Here is a 20,911-nt window from a genome sequence, read left to right as displayed (position 1 = left end):
CTAAACTTTTTTAAAGACACGGTCCTGGAGACTGAGAAAGAGGCGCTCAGGAAAGCAGCGGGAGGAGAGAAAACAGCCCCCGCAACGCCCGTCTCACTACAGATCCCATCATGCAACGCGGGAGGACGTTGCGGCTCTACGGCTCCGAACCCCGAGTCCTGCGGAGACGGCTCCCGCGGCGCACTGGGATTTGTAGTCCGCCGTTCCGCGTAGAGCGCCAGCCCTCACTTGCCGTCCGGACTCCGCTTCTTACAGCCCAAACACCTGATTTCATTTCCGCAGAAGGCACTCTTGTTTGTCAGGCGGAGTATTATTTTCCCACACTTTACATTGTTTTAAATACTGAATTTTGCATGCTCTCTGCTCTGTGTAAACCTAGTCTTGGGGCTTCTTACCTTCATTCAGCAAACATTTATGGAATTTCTAAAGTTTCTACTAGGTGTGGGGTACTAATAGTCATCAGGTTTCAAAGATCCTACTCGTGGTTCCACGAGTTCACAAGAGTTTAAATCTCTTATCCATTATTTTCTTTTATTCTATTTATTTAGATCTTAGTAATGCAGTACATTTTTCTTCAGAAAATAGAGGCAAAAAAAAAAGAAAAAAGAAAAAAGATGGGAGGGGTGCAGAATGGTGAGCTACAATAAGGAAGCCCCAACTGCTGTCTTTTAATATTAGAATCCACCCTTCCGATGGGTGTGTTTTCATTTGCATCCTAAGTCAGCTACCTATAAAAAGTACATTCTTGTTTAACGGGGACTAAAAATTTACTAGTTTTCAGTTTTTTAGAGACTAGGGCTTAGGTCTTTTAAGGATGATTTTCCTTCCAATGACCTCTTTTAAACTGTATTTTGAAATTTAAATCAGGGGAGAAAGATTAGATGTACAGATTTATAATAGAAGAAAATGTTATATGTGACTCATGAATACAAAAGATCAGTTTTGCAAATGAGGAATGGGGTATTGAAATATTTTCAGAATGAGTCTATTTCATTAAACTTGTTGAATGCTTAGTCAGTTAGCACAGATGATTTCTATTATGCTAGCAAATAAAAAAGTTTAATGAAATAATAATTCGTATTTTTAACAATAAATTGAGCACCTATTTTATTAAAACGCTGTTATGTTTCATAGCTACTAATTTTCAATTTTAGGTCAGTATCCACTGTATCCACTAGGCTTCTTTACAGGGTTGTATTATCTCATCATATTATATAATACTTACTTATAATTTTCCCGAGGCTAGGACTACTGACCTAAGCCACTTACTAGCCCAGTGGACCCTTGTTAAAGGTAGATCAAGACAGTCCATTTGCCAGTTGCTTGGACAACTGAATTTGACTAAAACTGATCATTTTAAATACTTTAAAAATCACTTTTTCTGGGAGTAGTATATGATTTGTTAGGCTGCCTCCTGTCTCCCTATCTTTTCATTGACAATGACGTTCAATTTTCATTTGCCATATGGTTTGGGTGTTATATAGGTAAACATGAAGGCAGATAAATATTATATACGTTTGCCAAGCGGCCAGATGACCCTTTCCCATTTGAGACAGGAAGTCTAAGGAAGTTTGTCCTGTATCTTGCAGGTTTCTTCAACAGAAGCAAGAAGAAAGAGGGATTCAGGCCTTTTGCATAGATTCTTCTTGGAAAAAACAATCTTTTCGGTTCTTAGACTTCAAAAACAAAGATAGTGAGAGAAAATTGATCTGCGCTGGGGAATTTAAACTCAGAGAAGGATCCACAATGTGTGAAAGGAATACTGCTTTATTAATTAAAACTGTGTTGCTTAGGGCAGTGTGGTTTCCCTGACCAGTAGCATCAGCACCAAAATTCTGGGGAGAGGGCCCAGCAATCTGTTTTCACAAGCTCTCTGGGTGATTCTGATGCCTCCAACTAAAGTTTGAGCACCCTCGGCTTGGGGCATTTATATGAATTTAAATCGAGGACCTCGAAGCAATTTGTTCTTTCAAAGTGGTTCAGGGCCAATGCTTATAGGATGATTTACCTCCGCAATATAACTAACGACACAAGTGACAGTATTTAAAAAGTGTTAAGTGTTAGACTTCATATAACTAGTTAACACACAGAGGACGATTCTGTAGACCATTATCTAGTCTGTTCCCCACCTAACAATCCGGTTTTCCAAACTAAAGTTGCTCACAATATAAAAACTCTTGAAGTTCAAATGGATGCTAACGGGCAGTCTGGTTTTTATTTTAGATATTTTTTATTATGGTAAAATAGATATGACGCAATTTGCCATCTTCAACCACTTTCGGTGGCACTGCAGTTACGTTTTTTAAAGCCAGGAAAGTGTGTTCACCTCGATCACCTGTAATGAGATGTCCTGCGAACGTGCATCCTCAGCCTGCACTTCTCCATCCTGATGCCCGAGACAGCCGATCTGCAGTAAGGCGAGCGTGTGGAGCTGGAGGGCGCGTTGGCGGTCGGCGGGCCTCAGGAACCCTGGGCTCCAGCGGGCCCCGGGTGGAGAGCGGAGCGCGCGGCTCGGCGCCCCCGGCGACCCGGCCGCGGTGCAGGGACGCGCAGGGCCAGCGAGGGGAGCTGCAGGGTAACTTTTCCCAGGGAAAGAGGCCGGTCGTCCCCACCAGAAGCCTCCCTGCCTTTTGTTTGTTTTCCTGCCGGAGACTGGAGAGCGGCCGGGTGCCCCGCCGCTCACCATGCGCGGCGCGGCCCGCGCCCCTCGCCGGCGCCCCCGGGCGTCCCTACGCGGACCCCTCGGCCCGTCCTAGCGGGGGTCGCCCTGCTCCTGCTCCCGCTCCCGGGCCGGCTCCGCGTCCGCCCTCCGAGAAGCCGCGCTCCCCGCAGGGGCGGGCCCCCGCCTGTGCTCGCGGCGCCGGTAAGTGGGGTGGGGGATTAGGGGCTTCTGCCGGGTGACCTGTCACTCGGGGTGATGGACCGGAGCTGCGAGGGCCCCCAGTGCCGTGGCCCCGCGAAGGATCGGAGGGCGAGGGAGAGGCTCTCGGGCTGTAGTTTCTCTCCGCGGTCCTGTGGGTCTCTCCCTCTTGGCAGAAAAACTCCCGTTTCCTCGGAGTCTGGAAGATTTTGATGGGTGTTTACTTTTTGGCGTTAAAGAAGGGAAAGATCCCGGCCCGATTTGAAGCCCCTTTGGTAGGATATGGAGGACTTGCTTTCGGAATTTTCCTGACTAGGCCTTTGGCTGTCCCGCAAGAGGTCTGAGCAAGAAATCCTCACACATTTATGTGCAACCATTTTTCACTGGGTTTCTTTCTGCTCTGATTTCTTTCTTCCTAATCTGAGTAGATGTTATGAGAGGGATGCTGAAGGACTTTACAGAACCACCGTTTCTTTTGTAATGCACCTTTTAAAGTTTGACTTTGACACTAGCATTGAGGGCTTTTACTTTTAAATAAAAAAGTAGTTGAATGCCTTATTCTGCAGAAAAGAGTATTCGTTTCCACTTACAACTAAATAAAGAGCTGCTTTTGCTAAAGCTGAATTATACTGAGAAAATACCACCCTGAATTTTGCATCCAGAGCTAGACTTCTCTAAGGTATTGGCACTTGTTTTCTATTTTTGCCTGGAGCACTCTTTGTAGCAGCTTGATAGGTACAGTTTTCATTTCTCACATTTTCCAGTGAGTGGGCTTTCAGGATGTGCCCTCAAAGTGAATTGTATTTTTGCTGAATATAAAATTAAAATGAGCTTTAAATTTGTGTAGTTAACATATAAATTATTAGGAAGAATTTGTGCCTCAACCATATGTTAGCTGTGCTAAGAGTTAATGTATTCATAAATATGCACATTTGAAATAGTTTCTGAACAAAGCACTGCAATTTGGTAAAGAATTTGGCCTTCCTGTCTATTTGAGGACCAGTAATTGTGGGTGTAGAAATAAGAGCAGTGGTGGGATTCTTTATTTAAAATGATACCCTGTGCCACTGCTTGCTCCCTAAGGTCCAGCCCTTACAGTGACCCTGCCTGTCCCCTTTACCTTGTCCCCTTCTCCAGAGTCAAAACTGGTGGCAGGGCAAGAGCGGGCAACCACGTTTCTAAGTGAGACCAGTTTAGTTTCAGATGATGGAAGGATGTGTTGGAGGGTTGATGGAGCTTGTTTGAGTGGGCAGAGGTCTGTCCTAGCCAAGGGAACTCAGCATTTAGCCACAAAGAAATGCTTTTTTCTCACTGAAATTTCTTACTTTCAGACTGTGTGTAAACAGGCTACCAGGATAAAGAAACCAGGCTTTGGGGGTTTTATTTGTTGACTGTTTCACATCATCAAAGCTCTTTTTCTACTTTCATTGTTTTCTTCTCATTGTTTTTTGAGGTTCCCAGTAATGGTGGAAATCCTGTCAGTCTTGAACCTTTTGGAATTCTCTTTAACAGTCTTTTCCTTCATTTCCTTCATCCTTTCTATCAATGAGTCATGAAGACCTTTGACATGTGATTTATATAGCGCCCTCCCTCCATATTCTAATCCAGAAGCTCACCCTTCCTCTCCTGCAGACTGGGGCAGCCTCTGAGCTAGCGCCCCAAGCTGGCTTTTAGTAAGTCCTCACTAAATGTTTGCTGAATGAGTGGATGGACGGATGGAATGGGTGAATGAATGAATGAGACACACACCTTTCTGGTTTCTTCAGCTTCTTGACCATCTAGTCTTTTAAAACTATCAGTTCCTCACGTCTCTCCTTGCCTTGCAACCCTCAGGTCCTCTCCCTTCTCAACTCTCTCAAGTCTAAAATAATTTGCCTGATTTTTAAGGCCTTTCATAATCAGGCCTCACCCCTCCTATCTAAATTCTATTTTCGGTTCAGCATACATCTTTGCACTCTATGGGTGTGGTCTTCTTTCGAGCCTGTTCTACTAAGGGGGCCGGGATGGTTCCTGCTCAGATCGCTGTCCTAGAAACCCTCACCCCTCTCCCCCATCTCCTGTGCAAATCTTACCCTTCCTCAGAGGAGGAAGCTAAGTCCTCACTTCTTCTATAACATCTTCTCTAACTATTCATTTCTCTTCTCTCTCTTGCAAGTCTCCAGTTTCTTTTGTAATGCACCTTTTAAAGTTTGACTTTGACACTAGCATTGAGGGCTTGTATTTTTTTTTTTTTTTCGGCTGAGTTGGGTCTTTGTTGCTGCATGCGGCTTTCTCTAGTTGTGGACGAGCCAGGGCTACTCTTCGTTGAGGTGAGCAGGCTTCTCATTGTGGTGGCTTCTCTTGTTGCGGAGCACGGGCTCTAGGCGCACGGGCTTCAGTAGTTGTGGCTCGCGGGCTCTAGAGCGCAGGCTCAGTAGTTGTGGCGCACGGGCTTAGTTGCTCCGCGGCATGTGGGATCTTCCCGGACCAGGGCTCGAACCCGTGACCCCTGCATTGGCAGGCAGATTCTTAACCACTGCGCCACCACGGAAGCTCGAGGGCTTATATTGATCTCTCATTGGTTTAGGTTATTTTAAGCCTCTTTAGGGCAGGAGCCATATTTTCTGCATGGTAATGTGGGGTTGTGGGCTTTGAAGTCAGGCAGAATTGAGGTCGGGGCCTCACTCCTCAGTACTCATGTGTCCTTATGGATTCTCCAAGCATTAGTCCTCGCGTGTAAAATAGGGGAAATGCCTCCCCACCTGGCTGCAGTGTGGAGATGGTCTTGGTGCCTGAACAGCCCCTGGAACACACCTGACAAAAATCTGCTCATCCCTCCAGTGACTGGGAGAGCCCTGAACATGTAGCAGATATTTGGTAGATGTTTGTCAGCTGACTTGGAGTCAAGTCATGGCTGGGTCTGGAAGCCCAGGGGATGGCAGCCATGCAGAATCCTTAGTAAGTGTTATCCTGCCCTTACTTAAAACAGCTTGAGCTTAGGTTATTCCTGGTGACAGCTCTGCTTCTGGGATCTGTTGCTGTTTTTCCGTCTGAACCTTGCCAGGAACACGACTGCCTTTAAATTTTTTTTTTTCACTGCTTCTTTGCGGCAATCTCCTCCATTTCATGTGGAAGGCTCTTGCTGAGTTGGAGTTGTACGTAGCACTTCTGTTTTTCTGCTTGTGAGGGTATGTATTTATGGTAGGACGTGTTGCCTAGCGATTTCTTGGCAGAATTCTGGGCACAGTGACCTTTCTTTGTATGTTGATCTGTCAGCCTGTGAATAGTGTCTTAACTGTAAATTTTCTCATCAGCTCTCTTGCTTGACCATGACCTTCTGAGAAAGGCCTGTAACTAGAGCATCAGAAACCTCCTATCTGTGGACCTCAGTGTTTGTGGTTGCTGTAGGTGACCCGGAGAACATGCAGAGGTATGCGCCAGATGACTTACACCCATATCTACAGTGTAACCGTGTCCTAGGTTGTGGCTGTGCTTTCCTTGAAAGGGTTTTAACTTCCTTATTAGTACACCTGTGTGTTCAAGAAAATTACCTGGTAAAAGCAATTTGCTGAAGTAAATCAATTCCTGGGGCAGATTGCATTAAAATGCTAAGTTATGGAAGGAAGAAATCAGAGGCATCTTTACTTGTAGCCAAAGAAGTAGAAGCAGTGGAGGGTCCCCTCGAGATGGTAACCAAGGTTGATGTGGAATTCACGCTCACTCTCTCTGCTCCTCGTGAGGTGCTGTCTGATGCTCGGAAAATTCTACTGCTCAACAGATCCTAGGGAAATACTCAATCCAAGCGGAGAGCTTCCTTTCTTGATTCCTTCCAAGGAAACGGAAGCGTCCTTGCACTTTAAGTGCCTGGCTCACTGTGCTTTTTTTTTTTTTTTTTTTTTTAACATCTTTATTGGAGTGTAATTGCTTTACAATGGTGTGTGAGTTTCTGCTTTATAACAAAGTGAATCAGTTATACATACACATATGTTCCCATATCTCTTCCCTCTTGCGTCTCCCTCCCTCCCACCCTCCCTATCCCACCCCTCTAGGTGGTCACAAAGCACCGAGCTGATCTCCCTGTGCTATGCGGTTGCTTCCCACTAGCTATCTATTTTACGTTTGGTAGTGTATATATGTTCATGCCACTCTCTCACTTTGTCACAGCTTACCCTTCCCCCTCCCCATGTCCTCAAGTCCATTCTCTAGTAGGTCTGTGTCTTTATTCCCGTCTTGCCCCTAGGTTCCTTTTTTTTTTTTTTTCTTTAGATTCCATATATATGTGTTAGCATACGGTATTTGTTTTTCTCTTTCTGACTTACTTCAACCTAAGTGTCCATCAACAGATGAATGGATAAAGAAGATGTGGCACATATATACAATGGAATATTACTCAGCCATAAAAAGAAATGAAATTGAGTTATTTTGTAGTGAGGTGGATGGACCTAGAGTCTGTCATACAGAGTGAAGTAAGTCACTGTGCTTTGAAAGTCGAAACCTTCGTAGAAAGAAGTGCCTGGGTTTGAACTCACCTGTGCAGCTGGTTTCAAATCCTGGGAGCGCCGACTTTTGAAGCTGTCTCAGAGTTTGAAGAAAACACGTCTCTGGAGAGCTGCCACTTTTTTTTCTATGTAGTTTCAGGATTAGCAATACCTTCATGTACTTTTTGCAGAAGGGGAAGTGGGAGCATTTGTTACATCTTTAATCGACTATGAAAACATTTCTTATATTCACACATTTAAAACTCTGCTGCCCTGAAGGTAACAAGAATTCTGTCCGTTAGGCCGCAGCATCTCAGCTGTGAAGTGAGGGTGGGGGGGGGGGGTGATCATTCAGGTCCCTTATAGGGAAAAAAAATCTGATTCTATAGTCAGGTTTCCTCAATATGATACTATGCCCATGTTGAACTTAGGTCCTATTAAACTGAGCATTCAATCTATGCTAATTAGCATTGTTATATATTAACTTACTTTCAATTTTTCCTAGATTTTGTTTGTCATCCTCAGTTTTTTTTTAATTTAAAAAATACTGTTTTTAAAATAAAATAACACAATAGTGTTATTTCCACCATGCTCTTAGTAGCCACTTGATAAGTGTACAGTGATGGCCGAGGGCTTGTGAGAGCCACGTATTTGTGAGGAAAGATCAATGTGAGTCATTTTTTATCTTTCTATAGGTGTAGTGTGGTCTATGATAAAGTGCTGATAACATGTGACTGCTCTCGTGGTTAATATAGAAGATAATGGCCCAGAACCAAGAAGATAAAGGAGTAGTGGTGTAATGTCCACCTACATATTTCACAATATCATGAAAGTTACTATCTGCATGAGTTTGTAGTTCCGAGAAGACAAGAGTTAATGGTTCTGTCCTCTTGGACACTGCCTGTGCTTTGAAAGTGAATTTACTGATGATTGGTTTAACCAGACGAAACCGAGTGAGAAAAAAGTAAGTTATATATGCCTACCTGTCATCTTAGCTGTTAAAAAGCAAATGTTTTCCTAAATTGTTATAAAAGCTTTTAGAAGCATTCATAATTTTTGTGCCCTAGTCTCCATAGAGCTGTTCAGTTTTGTAAAGAATCTATGAGGGATGGCAGTAGGAGTGGGGTTGATGGTATAGGAAAATTAACAAAGTGACCCTTTATAAACCCATAAGTTACTCATTCATTAATTTATTCATTCAACACATCTTTATTTTGAGCCCCTATTTGGGCCAACCGGATGCCAGGTACTTGTCTGGTTGCTGGGAATACAGTTGTGAACATAACAAAATTTCTGCCCGCAGGAAGCTTATATTCTCAGGATACACACAGTCTGTATATGTAACCCTGTGACCCACAGGTAAATGAGGATTATGTGGAAAGGGCTAAAGTGCTCTGCCTCCGTGCAAGGTTTCCTGTGCTTAAGGGGTCCACACATCATGCCCTGCAGGCATGTCCTGCCGACTGCCTGTTTTTGTAAATAGACTTGTACCGGGATGCAGCCGTGCCCATTTGTTTACGTGTCATCTGTGGCTGCTTTTGTGCTACAGCAGAGGATTTGAATAGTTGTGCCAGAAACATGTCACCCTCACAGCCTAACGTATTTACCGGCCCTTCACAGAAAACATTTGCTGACACCTGCTCTATTTTATTTTTATGTTAAGCCTTTACTTCCTCAATATGTTTTATTGATTTGTTTGTTGTTACACATGGTGGTGAAGCATCTTACGCTGCGTGAGATCAGCCCTGAGTTAAACGTGCTGTGATATTTGAGTAGCGCTTGAATGTGTGACATGTTCTGATTCACTCCCTCATCTTCACCTCGCCCTCCCTTGCCCACCCTTAGAACAGAGGGTGGCAATCAGGTGAGCACCTGGGGCTGGGACCACGGCCACTGCCTGCGTGAAGCTGGGAGACTGTCACCCCAACTCATCCGCAGTTTCCCACAAGTCAGAGGAAATTTATTCTTCCTCTGGGTCTTCAATATTTCCTTTCCCTTCGGTTCTTCACAGCCCACACACCACATAGAATGATGGGTCCTAGTTTAGAAATAATCTACAAGCAATGGAAGACTTTACTTTAGGTTCGGGGCACAGCGCCCTTTGTGGGAGAAGTGATGGGAAGTGGTAGACCCTTCTCCTGGGATTTAGGACCTGGTGCATGAATTCTCCTTTCAGAAGCTGGGGTTGAAGGATGTGAGGGAGGTCAGGGCATGAAACAGTCTCTGGGGAATAGAAGAGGGCAGCCCAGGTAACGGATCCTCTTCTCCCATCCTTCCAATTAAGGCAGTAGCCAGAAGCATCTTTAATGTGCTCCTTGTCACAGGAAAGGCAGAGCACGTTCCACAATAAAGGAGGCTCTTTGGGCATTGTAGCTGCTGTCCCCAATGCAGAAAAAAGCACTGGTCCAAGAGGCAAAATATTTAAAGGACATTCTTGCTAAAATGTATGTGGGTAGAAGAATTAGGTCCCAGAGAGAAAAATTAGAAATACAAATGTATTATTTTTAGTACCTTTTAAAAATGTAATGATGTAATGTAACAATGTAACAATATTAACTTTAGAAATGTAACACCATTAACTTTACTCTTGTAAAGTTATGAAATGTTCGAACCTAGAATTCATGCCAGTTAAGGTAAAATGGAACTCAGAAGTGCCAGGAGAAGGGCCATTGAGTGATTTTGCACATGATCTAGTTTTCCGATGAGGACAGGTGAAAGCAGTGGCATCTTTTCAGTGGAAAACGATCAAGGCTCAGGGAGAAAAGCTCTTCACACAGGTCTGAATGGTGGAAGTGGCGCTGGTAAACCACGACTCCCAGAGATGCCCACTTTTGCGTACAATTTTCTGTCTCCTATCTTAAAAAATGAGTAATTGTGGCATTTATTCAGTGACTCTTTAAGTTTTCAAACTAAAGAGCGGACCACCCTTTGCCTGGTTGGTTTCCCAGGGTGGGAATGAGCAGGGCACCCGGTGTGAGATCCCGGCCGTGAGCAGATGATCTGCCCTACTGGGGACTGAGCCGAGGGGAGGGAATTGGGACAGACCGCAGGAAGATTTCCCCAATGTCACCTAGCCAGAAAAACCATAGCATTCATTTCAACGTTTGTCTGGAACCCTTTGAAAGCGAAATACAGCTGTGCTGCTCTGTGAGTTGGGTACAGCCTAACCCAGAAGCCGAAGGCCTGATCTGACAACACTGTGGGGACCTTTCTGTGATTCTTTGAGACCCAGTAATTCCAGCACCATGGTGGGAGGGCCCAGGCAGCCTGCCTGCTTTAGCCTTTCTGCAGTATTTACTATTCTCCCATCTCAGAACTTCAGAACATTTCTGCTCAGGGCAAACAATCTGAGTACCATGACTTTGCGCATGAAGAAATAGAAGCATTCTGTTTTGAGATACTTACCAAGGGTGGTACAGAAGATACATAGCAAAGACTAAAATTCATGTTTTGACCATTCAAACCATGAGTACCTGCTAGTGTAGGCGGAGCATGAGGTATGAGGGCAGAGATGAAAGAAGCGTGGTGACTGTCCGGGACAGGCCTGTGTGTCATTGACCACTGGGGGAGTGGGGACAGGGCACTGTGGCCTCTTGGGGAGAGAGCCGTTGGCTGTGTCTGTGCAGGTTGGGACAGGAGGCCCTGGAAAGGTGATGTTTGAGCTGGACTCGGAGGGAGGAAAAGGAGTAGATTCTGAGCTTTGGGGTCTGGCTAAGACAGTGAGACACTTATCCTGCTCCGGAAGGGAGATGATGTATAGCACACAGGGTCCCTCTGGGGCACTGTCTGCTCTTCGCTAGCTTTTGTGCATGTGATGGGAAAGGTGGAAACGTTGATCTGTTTTTTTTCTTAGACAAGTGCCAGCTTGATTCCTGACCCAGAGAGCCACAGAACCACAGAACAATGGAGCAGGAAACCACCTTGCTTCATTAAGTCCCGTGCCCTCACCTCACAGAAATTAACCCGAGGGCCAAGAGATGCTCCGAGTCACAGGAGGTCTGTGCCGAGTGGAAACTGGGACTCAGTTCCTCTTTGTCTGCAATCACTTGCCTCCCCTGTAGGCAGTGGCTGCGGGCAAGGTCCCCGCTCGGTCCACTGCAGTTCGATTGTAGAATGAGGCCAACTAGAGCATGGCCACATCACCGGTTTCCATATTTGGACTTTGAGCTACAAAGTACTTCTTTTAATTCCTCTCGTTCTCAGATCCTCAAAAGATTTCATAACCTTTGGATCTTTTGCAATCTCTCCCCTAAGTTTGGTGCAGTCGGCCCAGGTTCCTATCTCACTGCCAACACTTATTAGTTGCATAACCTTGAACCAGTAACTGGTGTCTCAGATTCCTTATCTGTAAAATAGGGGTAATAATAATAGTACCTACCTGGTGCCGTTGTGAGGACTGAATGGATTAATATATGCAAAGCACTTATAACAGTACGGTATACATAGTAAGTTCTGAAATTATTATTATTATTACCTTTTTGGCTTATTTGATATATTAGTAAGCTACGTGTGGATTGGTTATAGTGAGTGATTATCCAAGTTCATTCTTGGAGTCTGAGTGGTATTTAGAAGTACTGCCCGTTAACATGTTAGCTGATTCCCCAAGTTAATGGATGGGCTGTTACACCCCATTCACTTCCCAGGCAGTAGTGACTGTCTATACCAGGAACTGTGAATTCAGACGCTCTCAGGGGCAGAGGAGGAAATGTACAAGAATCAAGGAAGCTGGGTATGTGCTTGTTAAACGGTAGGGAGTTGCTCTTCTCTTTTAAAAAGAGAACAACAATTTTTCTTTCCCTCCAGTTTTTCTTCGAATGAGGTTTTTTCCCAGGCTTTTTCCTTTGTTACTTTTGATATAGGCACAGGAATAGAGAAATATTTTTCTTTTAGTAAAACAAGTGGCCGGGAAGGTGCAAAAATAAATGGCAACTAAAAAAAAAAAATTAGCAACTGACACGACATTCATTTTAGGGACACAGGGAGGTTGGGGACAGTGACGGGATAGAGAGCTCACGCTTGGCCTAAAAGGCCAGTTACCACCCTTGTCTAGCTTTTTATTCCCACGGAGGGCAAAGGACCTTGTGTTATTAGCTCTTCAGTTTTTCTAGAGCTACCCAAAATCTCGATATTTATATGAAAGTTCCCATTTTTAAATATAAACTCAAAGCATATCTGTGAATTCCATCCTCAGGCTGCCTGTTTGCAACCCCTGGTCCACACAGGGTAGAACCTCCGTATGCTAATGTCATCTACTGAGATTTCAGCCAGAATTGTGAAGGCTTGTCTGCTTTGTAGAGTTAAAGAGAAATACTCTCTATCGTTCAAAAAGGACTGCCTTTGTTCATTGGGTAGCTAAGCATTAGATTCTTGATTTCATTCCTAAGACACTCAACTTTGTATGAATACAAAGCTGCCATAGCTCAGATGACTGTGGGAGTCTTTGGGAGGTTTCATTGGATGGTGGTATCTATCCCCTGAAGATATCAGGTCCTAGTCCCTGGAACCTGTGAATTTTTCCTTATTTGGCAAAATAGACTTTGTAGAGGCGATTAAATTAAGAAATCTGAGATGGGGAGATAAACCTATGTCTAAATGGAGATAGGTTTAGTGGGTCCTAAATGGAAACACTAGTCCTCGTAAGAGAGAAGCAGAGGGAGATTGGACACAGAGAGGAGTCAGTGTGACCACAGAGGCAGAGACTGGAGTGATGTGCCACAAGCCAAGGAACACCAGCAGCCACCAGACGCTCGAAGAGACAAGGAGGAAGTGAGCCAATACCTCTGGAGGAGGTGCCAATACCTTGATCTCGACCCAGTGATACTGGTTCTGGACTCTGGCCTCCAGAAATGTGAGAGAACACATTTCTGCTGTTTTAAGCTACCAAGTTTATGGTAATTCACGAACAGCAGCTGTGGAAAACTAATATTGTTAGTAAGGAAAAAATTTTTTAATTGGTTTTTGCCAGTGATGCATGGATCAGTAAATGACACGTCCATGACGAGAGAAATTAGCCATTATTTAGGGATCAGTGGCCGTAAGCCTTCCTTGAGATTTTTGGCTAGTGGTCCACATGGTGACTTCTTGCTTGTACAACTGTAGCACTCTGGTCATCTCTACCCTGCCAGAAACTTACCCCAAGGGCCATTCCCTGGTCACTGTGTGTGTTCCAGAGGAATGCTTTCAGTTGTCCTTGACAGAATATCTGATGGTGGCTTCAGCGACAAAGACTTTTGATTAGGTCATATAACAAGAAATCTAAAGCAGATATTTTCAGGGATCGTGCAGCAGCCCAGTGATGTCATCCAGGATTCAGCTTCTTTCTTTTAATCCATCCTCAGCAGTTGGGATTCTCATCTTTAGAGCTGACGTCTCATAATCACCAGAAGACTGTCTCAGCTCTGAATATTACAGCTTTATACAACCATGTTCAAGGCAGAAACACAGGGCAACCTCTTTGTCAGCTGTCTCTATCAAAGGGTAGATTCCCTCTCAGAAGCCCTTCTCTTCCCTCACCAGCTCACTTTCCTTTCCGTCTCATAAGTCAGGGCCATAGTCCCACTCCTAAACAGTGTTGGGTAGGAAGTACAATGGAATTGTTTGGCTTGGCTTCAACTGATCGTTGTCCATGCCCTGGGGCTGTAGTAGGTGACTGCCATCCCTGACTGTATTGAATCGGGAATAAAATCAGAGCCCTATAAACTAAGCAACAAGAGGAGCATTGCTATTGGGTAGATCAGCAATGGCATCAGTCATATCGCCCTTCTTTTTCCTAGTGCGTTGTCCATCACCCTGTTGTTTTCGTCCTTTCCTTTCAGAGTAAAACATGAGTCATCATATTCAGGCCACCACAAAAATGATGAACAACTGAACAATACTGATCTCAAAAGTCAGTGACCACTTCCTGCTAGGATATGCTCAGAGTTGACCATGGGTTGAATGCTACTTTTTGTCTAATGCTAATTTGAATAATACCACTTGGAAATAATTCACTAGAGAACAGAAAGCTCAGATAGTTGTCATGGTTCTGTTCTCTAGATCTGTATATAGTGTAACTAACCCTCCTCTCTGATACTCCTTTGTACCCTTGAAACAATCACCACAGCTTCCTAAGTCCCTTTTTCTTCATGCATTCTCTGTTTCTTCAACTACTCTTCTCGTGCTTTCATTTAGGCCCCTTATTATGTTCTTTAATATCTTTCTTGAAGTTTGTCATCCAAATTTGTACAGTAATTCAGGTGTACGTTGAGATTGTCATGTCCCTTGTTCCGGACCCACAGCTGCCATGTTGCAAAACTCCAGTGGACACCATTCATGTAGTGTTCTATGAGTACCCCAGAGTTGTGCAAGGTATTAGCATTGTCTGAATATTGTCCTCCTAATAAGAACTCCAATAATGCACTATCTTTGGGGAAAAGAAATAAAGCAACATTAGAGCATCTCCAGTGAGAGGTTTTGTGCATATCTCAAATTCAACACCTTAGAAAACAGAACCCACTGTGTCTCCTACTCTCTATAACATTCATCCTGTCTGGTGCCTTTGTTCAGGCCTTCCACATATTTCACCTGACTATTGCAGTAACCTCCATCTAGTCTCTCTGCCTCTAGTCTCTCTATTCTAACATCAGTTTGAATAGTCCAGGGGGATCTCCCTCATGTCATTTCCCTGCTTAAAAGCCCCAGAGAGCTCCCGTGTGGCAGGGTAAAGACCAAACTCCTGCATGACAGATATACGCCCTCACAGCTGGGCCTCACCCTAAGTTTCTAGCCATTCCCTGCATTTCCTTACTGCCCTCCGTGGCTTTTATGTCCTAGCCCTGTACTTCATAGTGGGGTTGCACATTACAGTCCCCTGGAGGGCTTTCTAAATTATCAAAACTCAGTCCCCACCCTCAACCTGACTCTTAGAGGCGGGGCCTGGGCATCAGTATTTGTTAAAAGTTCCCCAGGTGATTCTGTTGTTCACCCAGCGTAGGAACCGTAAGCTCTCGTGAACATACCAAGCTCTTATACCCACCAACCTTTTGCAGAGTTTCGTCCATCTGTAATTCCTTTCTCTCCCTTTTCTGTGTAATAAAACTTTGCTCATTCTTCAAACCTCAATATTACCTCTTCTCTGAAGGGGTGTCTGATCTCTCCCTCCTCCCAAGAGTTTATTGCTCTCTCTACCATGGGCTTATAGCGTTTCCTACATTTTCCATGTACGTGTTGATCAGGAGTTATTTAAAGGAAGGACCCTTCTCTTATCCATAATGTGCCCCAGAAGCCTTGCATAGTGCTTGGCATCTTGGTAAAGTTTGAATAAAATTGTCAACCTGACTTCGGTGCCTGAAGAGACTCTAGTCTGATCCATTTTACAGTCGGTATGTAATTACCTGAAATAAAATTAAAAAGCAACCGCCACGTGTTGGTGAGGGTCAAATCTTGCCAGAGAAATTGAATTTTGTTCTATGATAATGTGACAGACAGTAACAAGGAGGAATCATAGGGTGACTGTATACTGAATGAATGACCCATTCTATCACGATTTCAGTAAAGTTCTTAATTTTTTCAAGATAGCTTTTTCTCAGTGATAATCTAGGAAGACATTGTCCCAATTATGCAGTTTTAGTAGATGAGGAACTAACTATCAAAGAAAGGCTTCTATGATTAATAATTGATAGATATGAATTATTATTATTATATATAATGCCATTGCAAAAAAAGTGGGGGAGAGCCCACAGGCTACTGGAATGTAGATCGTTATTAAGTTTTGGTTGCCACAGTTCATCAAAGACATGGAGAAACGCGTGAGGATTCAGAGATGAATGCCAAAGATAATTAAAGGAGTGGAAAACAGGTCCTATGAGGAAAGGTTGTGTAACTACAGCAAGAGGAGGTTGAGAGATACACATTTGATTACTAATTTGATGTACATCACATTTTCGTTAGATAGTTTCTTTATATTCACACACAAAAAAAACAAAGCGTGAGGAAATTAGCTTAAATTAGAATAGGCAGGTTTCGGTTGGACATTAAGAAAACTAACTGGACTTACAAAATGCAAATCTGATCATGTTATTTTCTTGTTAAAAAAAAACCTTAAAAAAAAAAAGAATCCTGGCAGCCTCCAAGAACGCTGCTGCTACTTAGGATTACAGAGGGCACGAATATCATGTGAGATGCCAAAAAAAAAAAAAAAAAAACCTTAATTAACTTCCCACTGTCTCTAGGTCAAAGCCTACTTTAAAAAAAATAGATAAATAAAGCATGTAATTTATTAGTTAGCTGATTTTTGACAGATCAAAGTTCCAGTGATTTTTTTTTTTTAAGGAAGATGACATACAACAATGATTTGGGAATTTTAATTTGTTGGAAAATGAAATTATGAATGATGCAGAAATCATATGTCATATCAGAAATAGATGGAGATAAATATGAAAAAGAAAAAGAGGGGAAAACAAACACAGAGCCCAAAATTGCTTATGTTGTGGCCCAAATGCTCTTTCTATGTTATGTTGAGACACACCTTGAATCCAAAACAGTCCACAATGCACAAATCGTGAAGTGGAGGAGCCATGATGTATGATGTGTTCTGTCTTACGAGCAAGTTCATATTAGGTTTTATTAAGTAAATCTACATTAAAATGTTTTAGGCTGAAAAAAATGCTTGATATGTATTATCTCTTTAAAGATCTCCTTCCTCTACCATTTTGAGAATTTTTTTTAAACTTTTAGTCTAGAATAATTCAAACATACAGAGTTGCAAGAACAGTACAAAGAAGACCCATACACCTTTTCCCCAATTTACCTTCACACACAGAATTTTTGTTTTACCACTTGAGAATAAATTGCATATATTATGGTCCTTTGCTTACAAATCCTTCAGGGTGTATTTTCTTAGAATAAGACTATGCTGTTTCACAACCACAGGACAGGCATCAACTTTAGTAAATTTAATACAGATACAATACTTTAATCTAGCATCCGTATCCTAATTGTTTCCATTAATGTCCTTTATAGTGTTTTCTTCTCCTTTAGTATAGGATCTAGTCAAAGCCTTATGTTTTTTGAAATGTCATTTGAGGCTCTCAACAAGCAAACTTCTGGGGTTATCTCTTTCCAGTTCCAAGCTCTCACCTTCCCCTCCACCCCAGATTCAAGCCCCTGTGCCTTCTTTTCTGCTCCTTGGAATGCTAGAATCCCCTACATTACAAAACACCTACTTTTCTTTTTCCTTCAAGACTCAGTCTTTTATGAAGACTCTTCTTACTGCCCACCTGAGCCCAAGTGGAATCAACCAAGTTAGAAGCCAGGGGGCTTTCTCCTTAACCGCTCCCCACATCCTGTACCCTCAGTGTACATGAAACATCTTAGTGCATATTCATGAGTATGCATCCACCCACTCTCATCCTCTGCCATGAGACTCTAAGATCTTTAAAAAAAAAAAAAAAAAGGACTGTATTTTATTGGTCTTTGTATCCCCAGATATTAACATAGGGTCTGTCACACAGGACGTGCTTTAGAAATATTTATTAATCAGCAATGGAATCTATCACTGTAAAGAGCTGCTGAAGTAAGTTGTAGGGTGTCTGATCCTGTAGAGCTTCAAAAGAAGGAAAATGCTCTTCAAACCAGGGGCCTTAAAATGGTTCTGTGGGGAAATGGGAATGAGTGGGGGAGGGGCGGGGAGGCTTGATCTCTAAAAGGTTTTCCAGTTATATGGTAGAATATGGTGAAATCAGGAATAACCTTTACAGTTCTTAAGGTTTCTCAAGGTCATGCACAGCCTTCACAAAAACATAGACTAGAATTACTTTTTAATTTTTAATTTTGAACTGATTTTAGACTTTCAGAAATGTTACAAAAATAGTACAGACCGTTCTTAGCGATTCTTCACCCAGCTTACCCTAATATTAACATCTTCTATAACCGTACAACAATGATCAAACTCAGGAAGTTAGCATTGGCACAGTGCTATTAACTAAACTATGACCTTATTCAAATTTTACCAACTTTTCTGCTAATGTCTTTTATCTGTTCTGGGATCTTATTCAGGTTCTCACATTGTGTTTAGTTGTCATGTCTCCTTCTTTGCCTCCAATCTGTGACAGTTCCTCAGTCTGTCCTTGCCTTTTATGATCTTGACACTTTTGAAGAGTATCGGTCAGTTTTTTGTAGCATGTCCCTCATTTTGAGTTTGACGTTTTCTCATGAGTGGATTAAGGTTCTGCATTTTTGACAGAACACCACAGAGGTGATGGTATGCCCTCCTCAGAGCATAATATCCAGGGTACATGGTGTCGTATGTCTTAGTAATGTTGATGTTGAACTTGATCACTTGGGTAAGGAGGTTTCTGTTAGATTTCTGCCTGTAGAGTTACCATCTTTCCCTTTGACATTAATAAATGTCTTAAAGATACTTTGTTTTTTTGGCTGCTCCATTTGGCTTGTGGGATCTTAGTTCCCCAACCAGGGATCGAAGAAACTGGGCCTGGTAAGTGAAAGGGCTGCCAGGGAATTCCCAAAGATACTTGGAAACTATGCGAATAGCCTGTTTCTCCTCAAACGTTCATCGACCAATATTTGCATCCATCGGCAATTCTTGTCTGCAACAAATTGTGACGTTTGCCTAATAACGAATTTCTTATTTCCCTCTTTCCTTCTACATTTATTGACTGGAATTCTTCTGGAAGGAGAAGCTGCATTGACTGGACTTAGATGCAGAATGTCACTTATTCCATCATTCTTTTCCGATCTTTTGATTTTTCAGATTATTAGTTTGACAGATGTATTTTTTTAATGTCTTTAGTGTTCTCATTTAAGCATTTACATTTTATTAATGTTTGCCTAAAGGCATTACAATCACTTAAGTTATGTACTGCATTTTCTCTATTATAGGCAGACTGAATGACACTCAATTTTATAAATGAAAAATCAATGACTTATCTTTTTCTTTATAAATTTATTTATTTATTTATTTTTGGCTGCATTGGGTCTTCGTTGCCTCGCGCGGGCTTTCTCTAGTTGCAGCCAGCGGGGGCTACTTTTCCTCACGTGTGTGGGCTTCTCATTGTGGTGGCTGTTCTTGTTGCGGAGCACGGGCTCTAGGCGCGTGGGCTTCAGTAGTTGTGGCATACGGGCTCTAGAGCACAGGCTCAGTAGTTGTGGCGCACGGGCTTAGTTGCTCTGCGGCATGTGGGATCTTCCCGGACCAGGGCTCGAACCCGTGTCCCCTGCATTGGCAGGCGGATTCTTAACCACTGCTCCACCAGGGAAGTCCCATGACTTATCTTTTTAAAGAACACAACTGAAGGACTTTAAAAGAGAGACACCCTACATACAGGCCTTAAAAAATTACTAGTTCTTTGTTTAGCTTCTGAATATCTAGTAATAAAAATAATATTAATAAAATATCGTTGTTGCCTAGCCACAAACAGTTCATGGAGCACGTGTAAGTTCTATATCAGGAGAACCTTAATTTAAGCATTTCTTGGCCTTTGTATGTTTACATTGTTAATTGTAGCTGAATTACACATAACACAGTATATTTAGCATGGATTCTTGTAGCTCAGCAATCTCTATCGACCGTAGTTATCATGTCCTGTTTGCCTACAGTGGTTAGTCAGCAGAAAGGCATCAAATTGCAGCTGATTCATTTCTGAGTCAGTGATAAATCACTTTCCAAGAACGCTATGCCTCATTTTATAAAAAATTGGAAAAGAGCATTATTTAGACCAGAGGTTAACAAACTTTTTTTTTTGTAAAGGGTACAATAATAAATCCCTTAGGCTTTGTGGGTCATACAGTCTGTGTCACACCTACTCTGCTGTGTAGCGTGAAAGCAGCTGCAGACAATATGCAAGTGAGTGGACATGACTGTGTTCCAATAAAACTTTATTTACAAAAAAACAGGTGGCAGGGGTGGGGGTTACAGCTGACCCCTGATTTAGACAGACTTAGAATATACATTAACATTTATCCTTGTCTTTCATTTTTCTCTAAAGGCAGAAGACTCATCTTTGAAAATATGTATTTGGGAGATAGTCACGTTCTATTGAGTACCTTGTGCTGGTGCTGCCATAGAAAAATCTGGTTACACTCCGGGGAGGTCTGCTGTGGCTGCAGGACTGATCCGCCTCGGCCCTGAGATGAGTGTCCGGCCTGAGCGGACACACCATGAATAGATACACAACCATCAAGCAACTCGGGGATGGAACCTATGGTTCCGTCCTGCTGGGAAGAAGCATCGAGTCTGGGGAACTGATTGCTATTAAAAAGTAAGTTTTATCCTTCATGCTCACGAATCCATCCTCAATGACACATTGTCAACATAGTTTTAACTCTATGCTCTCCATTCCTCATCTGTGAAAAGTTTCTACAGGGGAGGCATGGAGAAGAATCTCAGACATTGATTGCTGTGGGTTAGATGACTGTGAACTCTGGGATGCTCGTGTTAGAGTCTTAAACACATCCGCATGTTAGATGCACTACTTTGCATACAGCTCTAGTACTTGTTCCAAGGATCTTCTCATATGGGGAGGTAGTAACAAGCAGATTAAGAAATATTTTATAGGAAAGGAAACTGAAACTGAGAAATGAAATGACTTATTTTGGA

General features: G+C 42.8%; 2 protein-coding genes across 2 annotated transcripts in view; both read left to right on the top strand.

Moving 5' to 3' along the window:
- The first annotated feature begins 2,653 nt into the window (after positions 1-2,653).
- Positions 2,654-20,443, top strand: LOC137773295 (uncharacterized). The gene is made up of 2 exons (XM_068557847.1): positions 2,654-2,863; positions 20,301-20,443. Exon 2 carries the CDS (start codon positions 20,324-20,326, stop codon positions 20,441-20,443), a length of 120 nt encoding a protein of 39 aa, XP_068413948.1. The 5' UTR covers positions 2,654-2,863; positions 20,301-20,323.
- Positions 20,388-20,911, top strand: part of CILK1 (ciliogenesis associated kinase 1) — a 33,971-nt gene continuing 33,447 nt past the window's right edge. The window contains exon 1 of the mRNA XM_068557846.1: positions 20,388-20,573. Within this exon, the coding sequence (XP_068413947.1) occupies positions 20,473-20,573 (101 nt within the window). The 5' untranslated portion in view covers positions 20,388-20,472. The remainder of the gene's footprint in view (positions 20,574-20,911) is intronic.

This window comes from Eschrichtius robustus, chromosome 12 (assembly GCF_028021215.1).
Source record: "Eschrichtius robustus isolate mEscRob2 chromosome 12, mEscRob2.pri, whole genome shotgun sequence".
Taxonomy (NCBI): Eukaryota; Metazoa; Chordata; class Mammalia; order Artiodactyla; family Eschrichtiidae; genus Eschrichtius; species Eschrichtius robustus.
The sequence above is the reverse complement of the archived record's forward strand: the minus strand, read 5'-3'. Positions and strand labels throughout refer to the sequence as shown.

What these genes read in the sequence shown, in the direction of transcription:
- LOC137773295 (XM_068557847.1), top strand. Translation starts at nt 20,324, where the DNA reads ATGTATTTGGGAGATAGTCACGTTCTATTGAGTACCTTGTGCTGGTGC.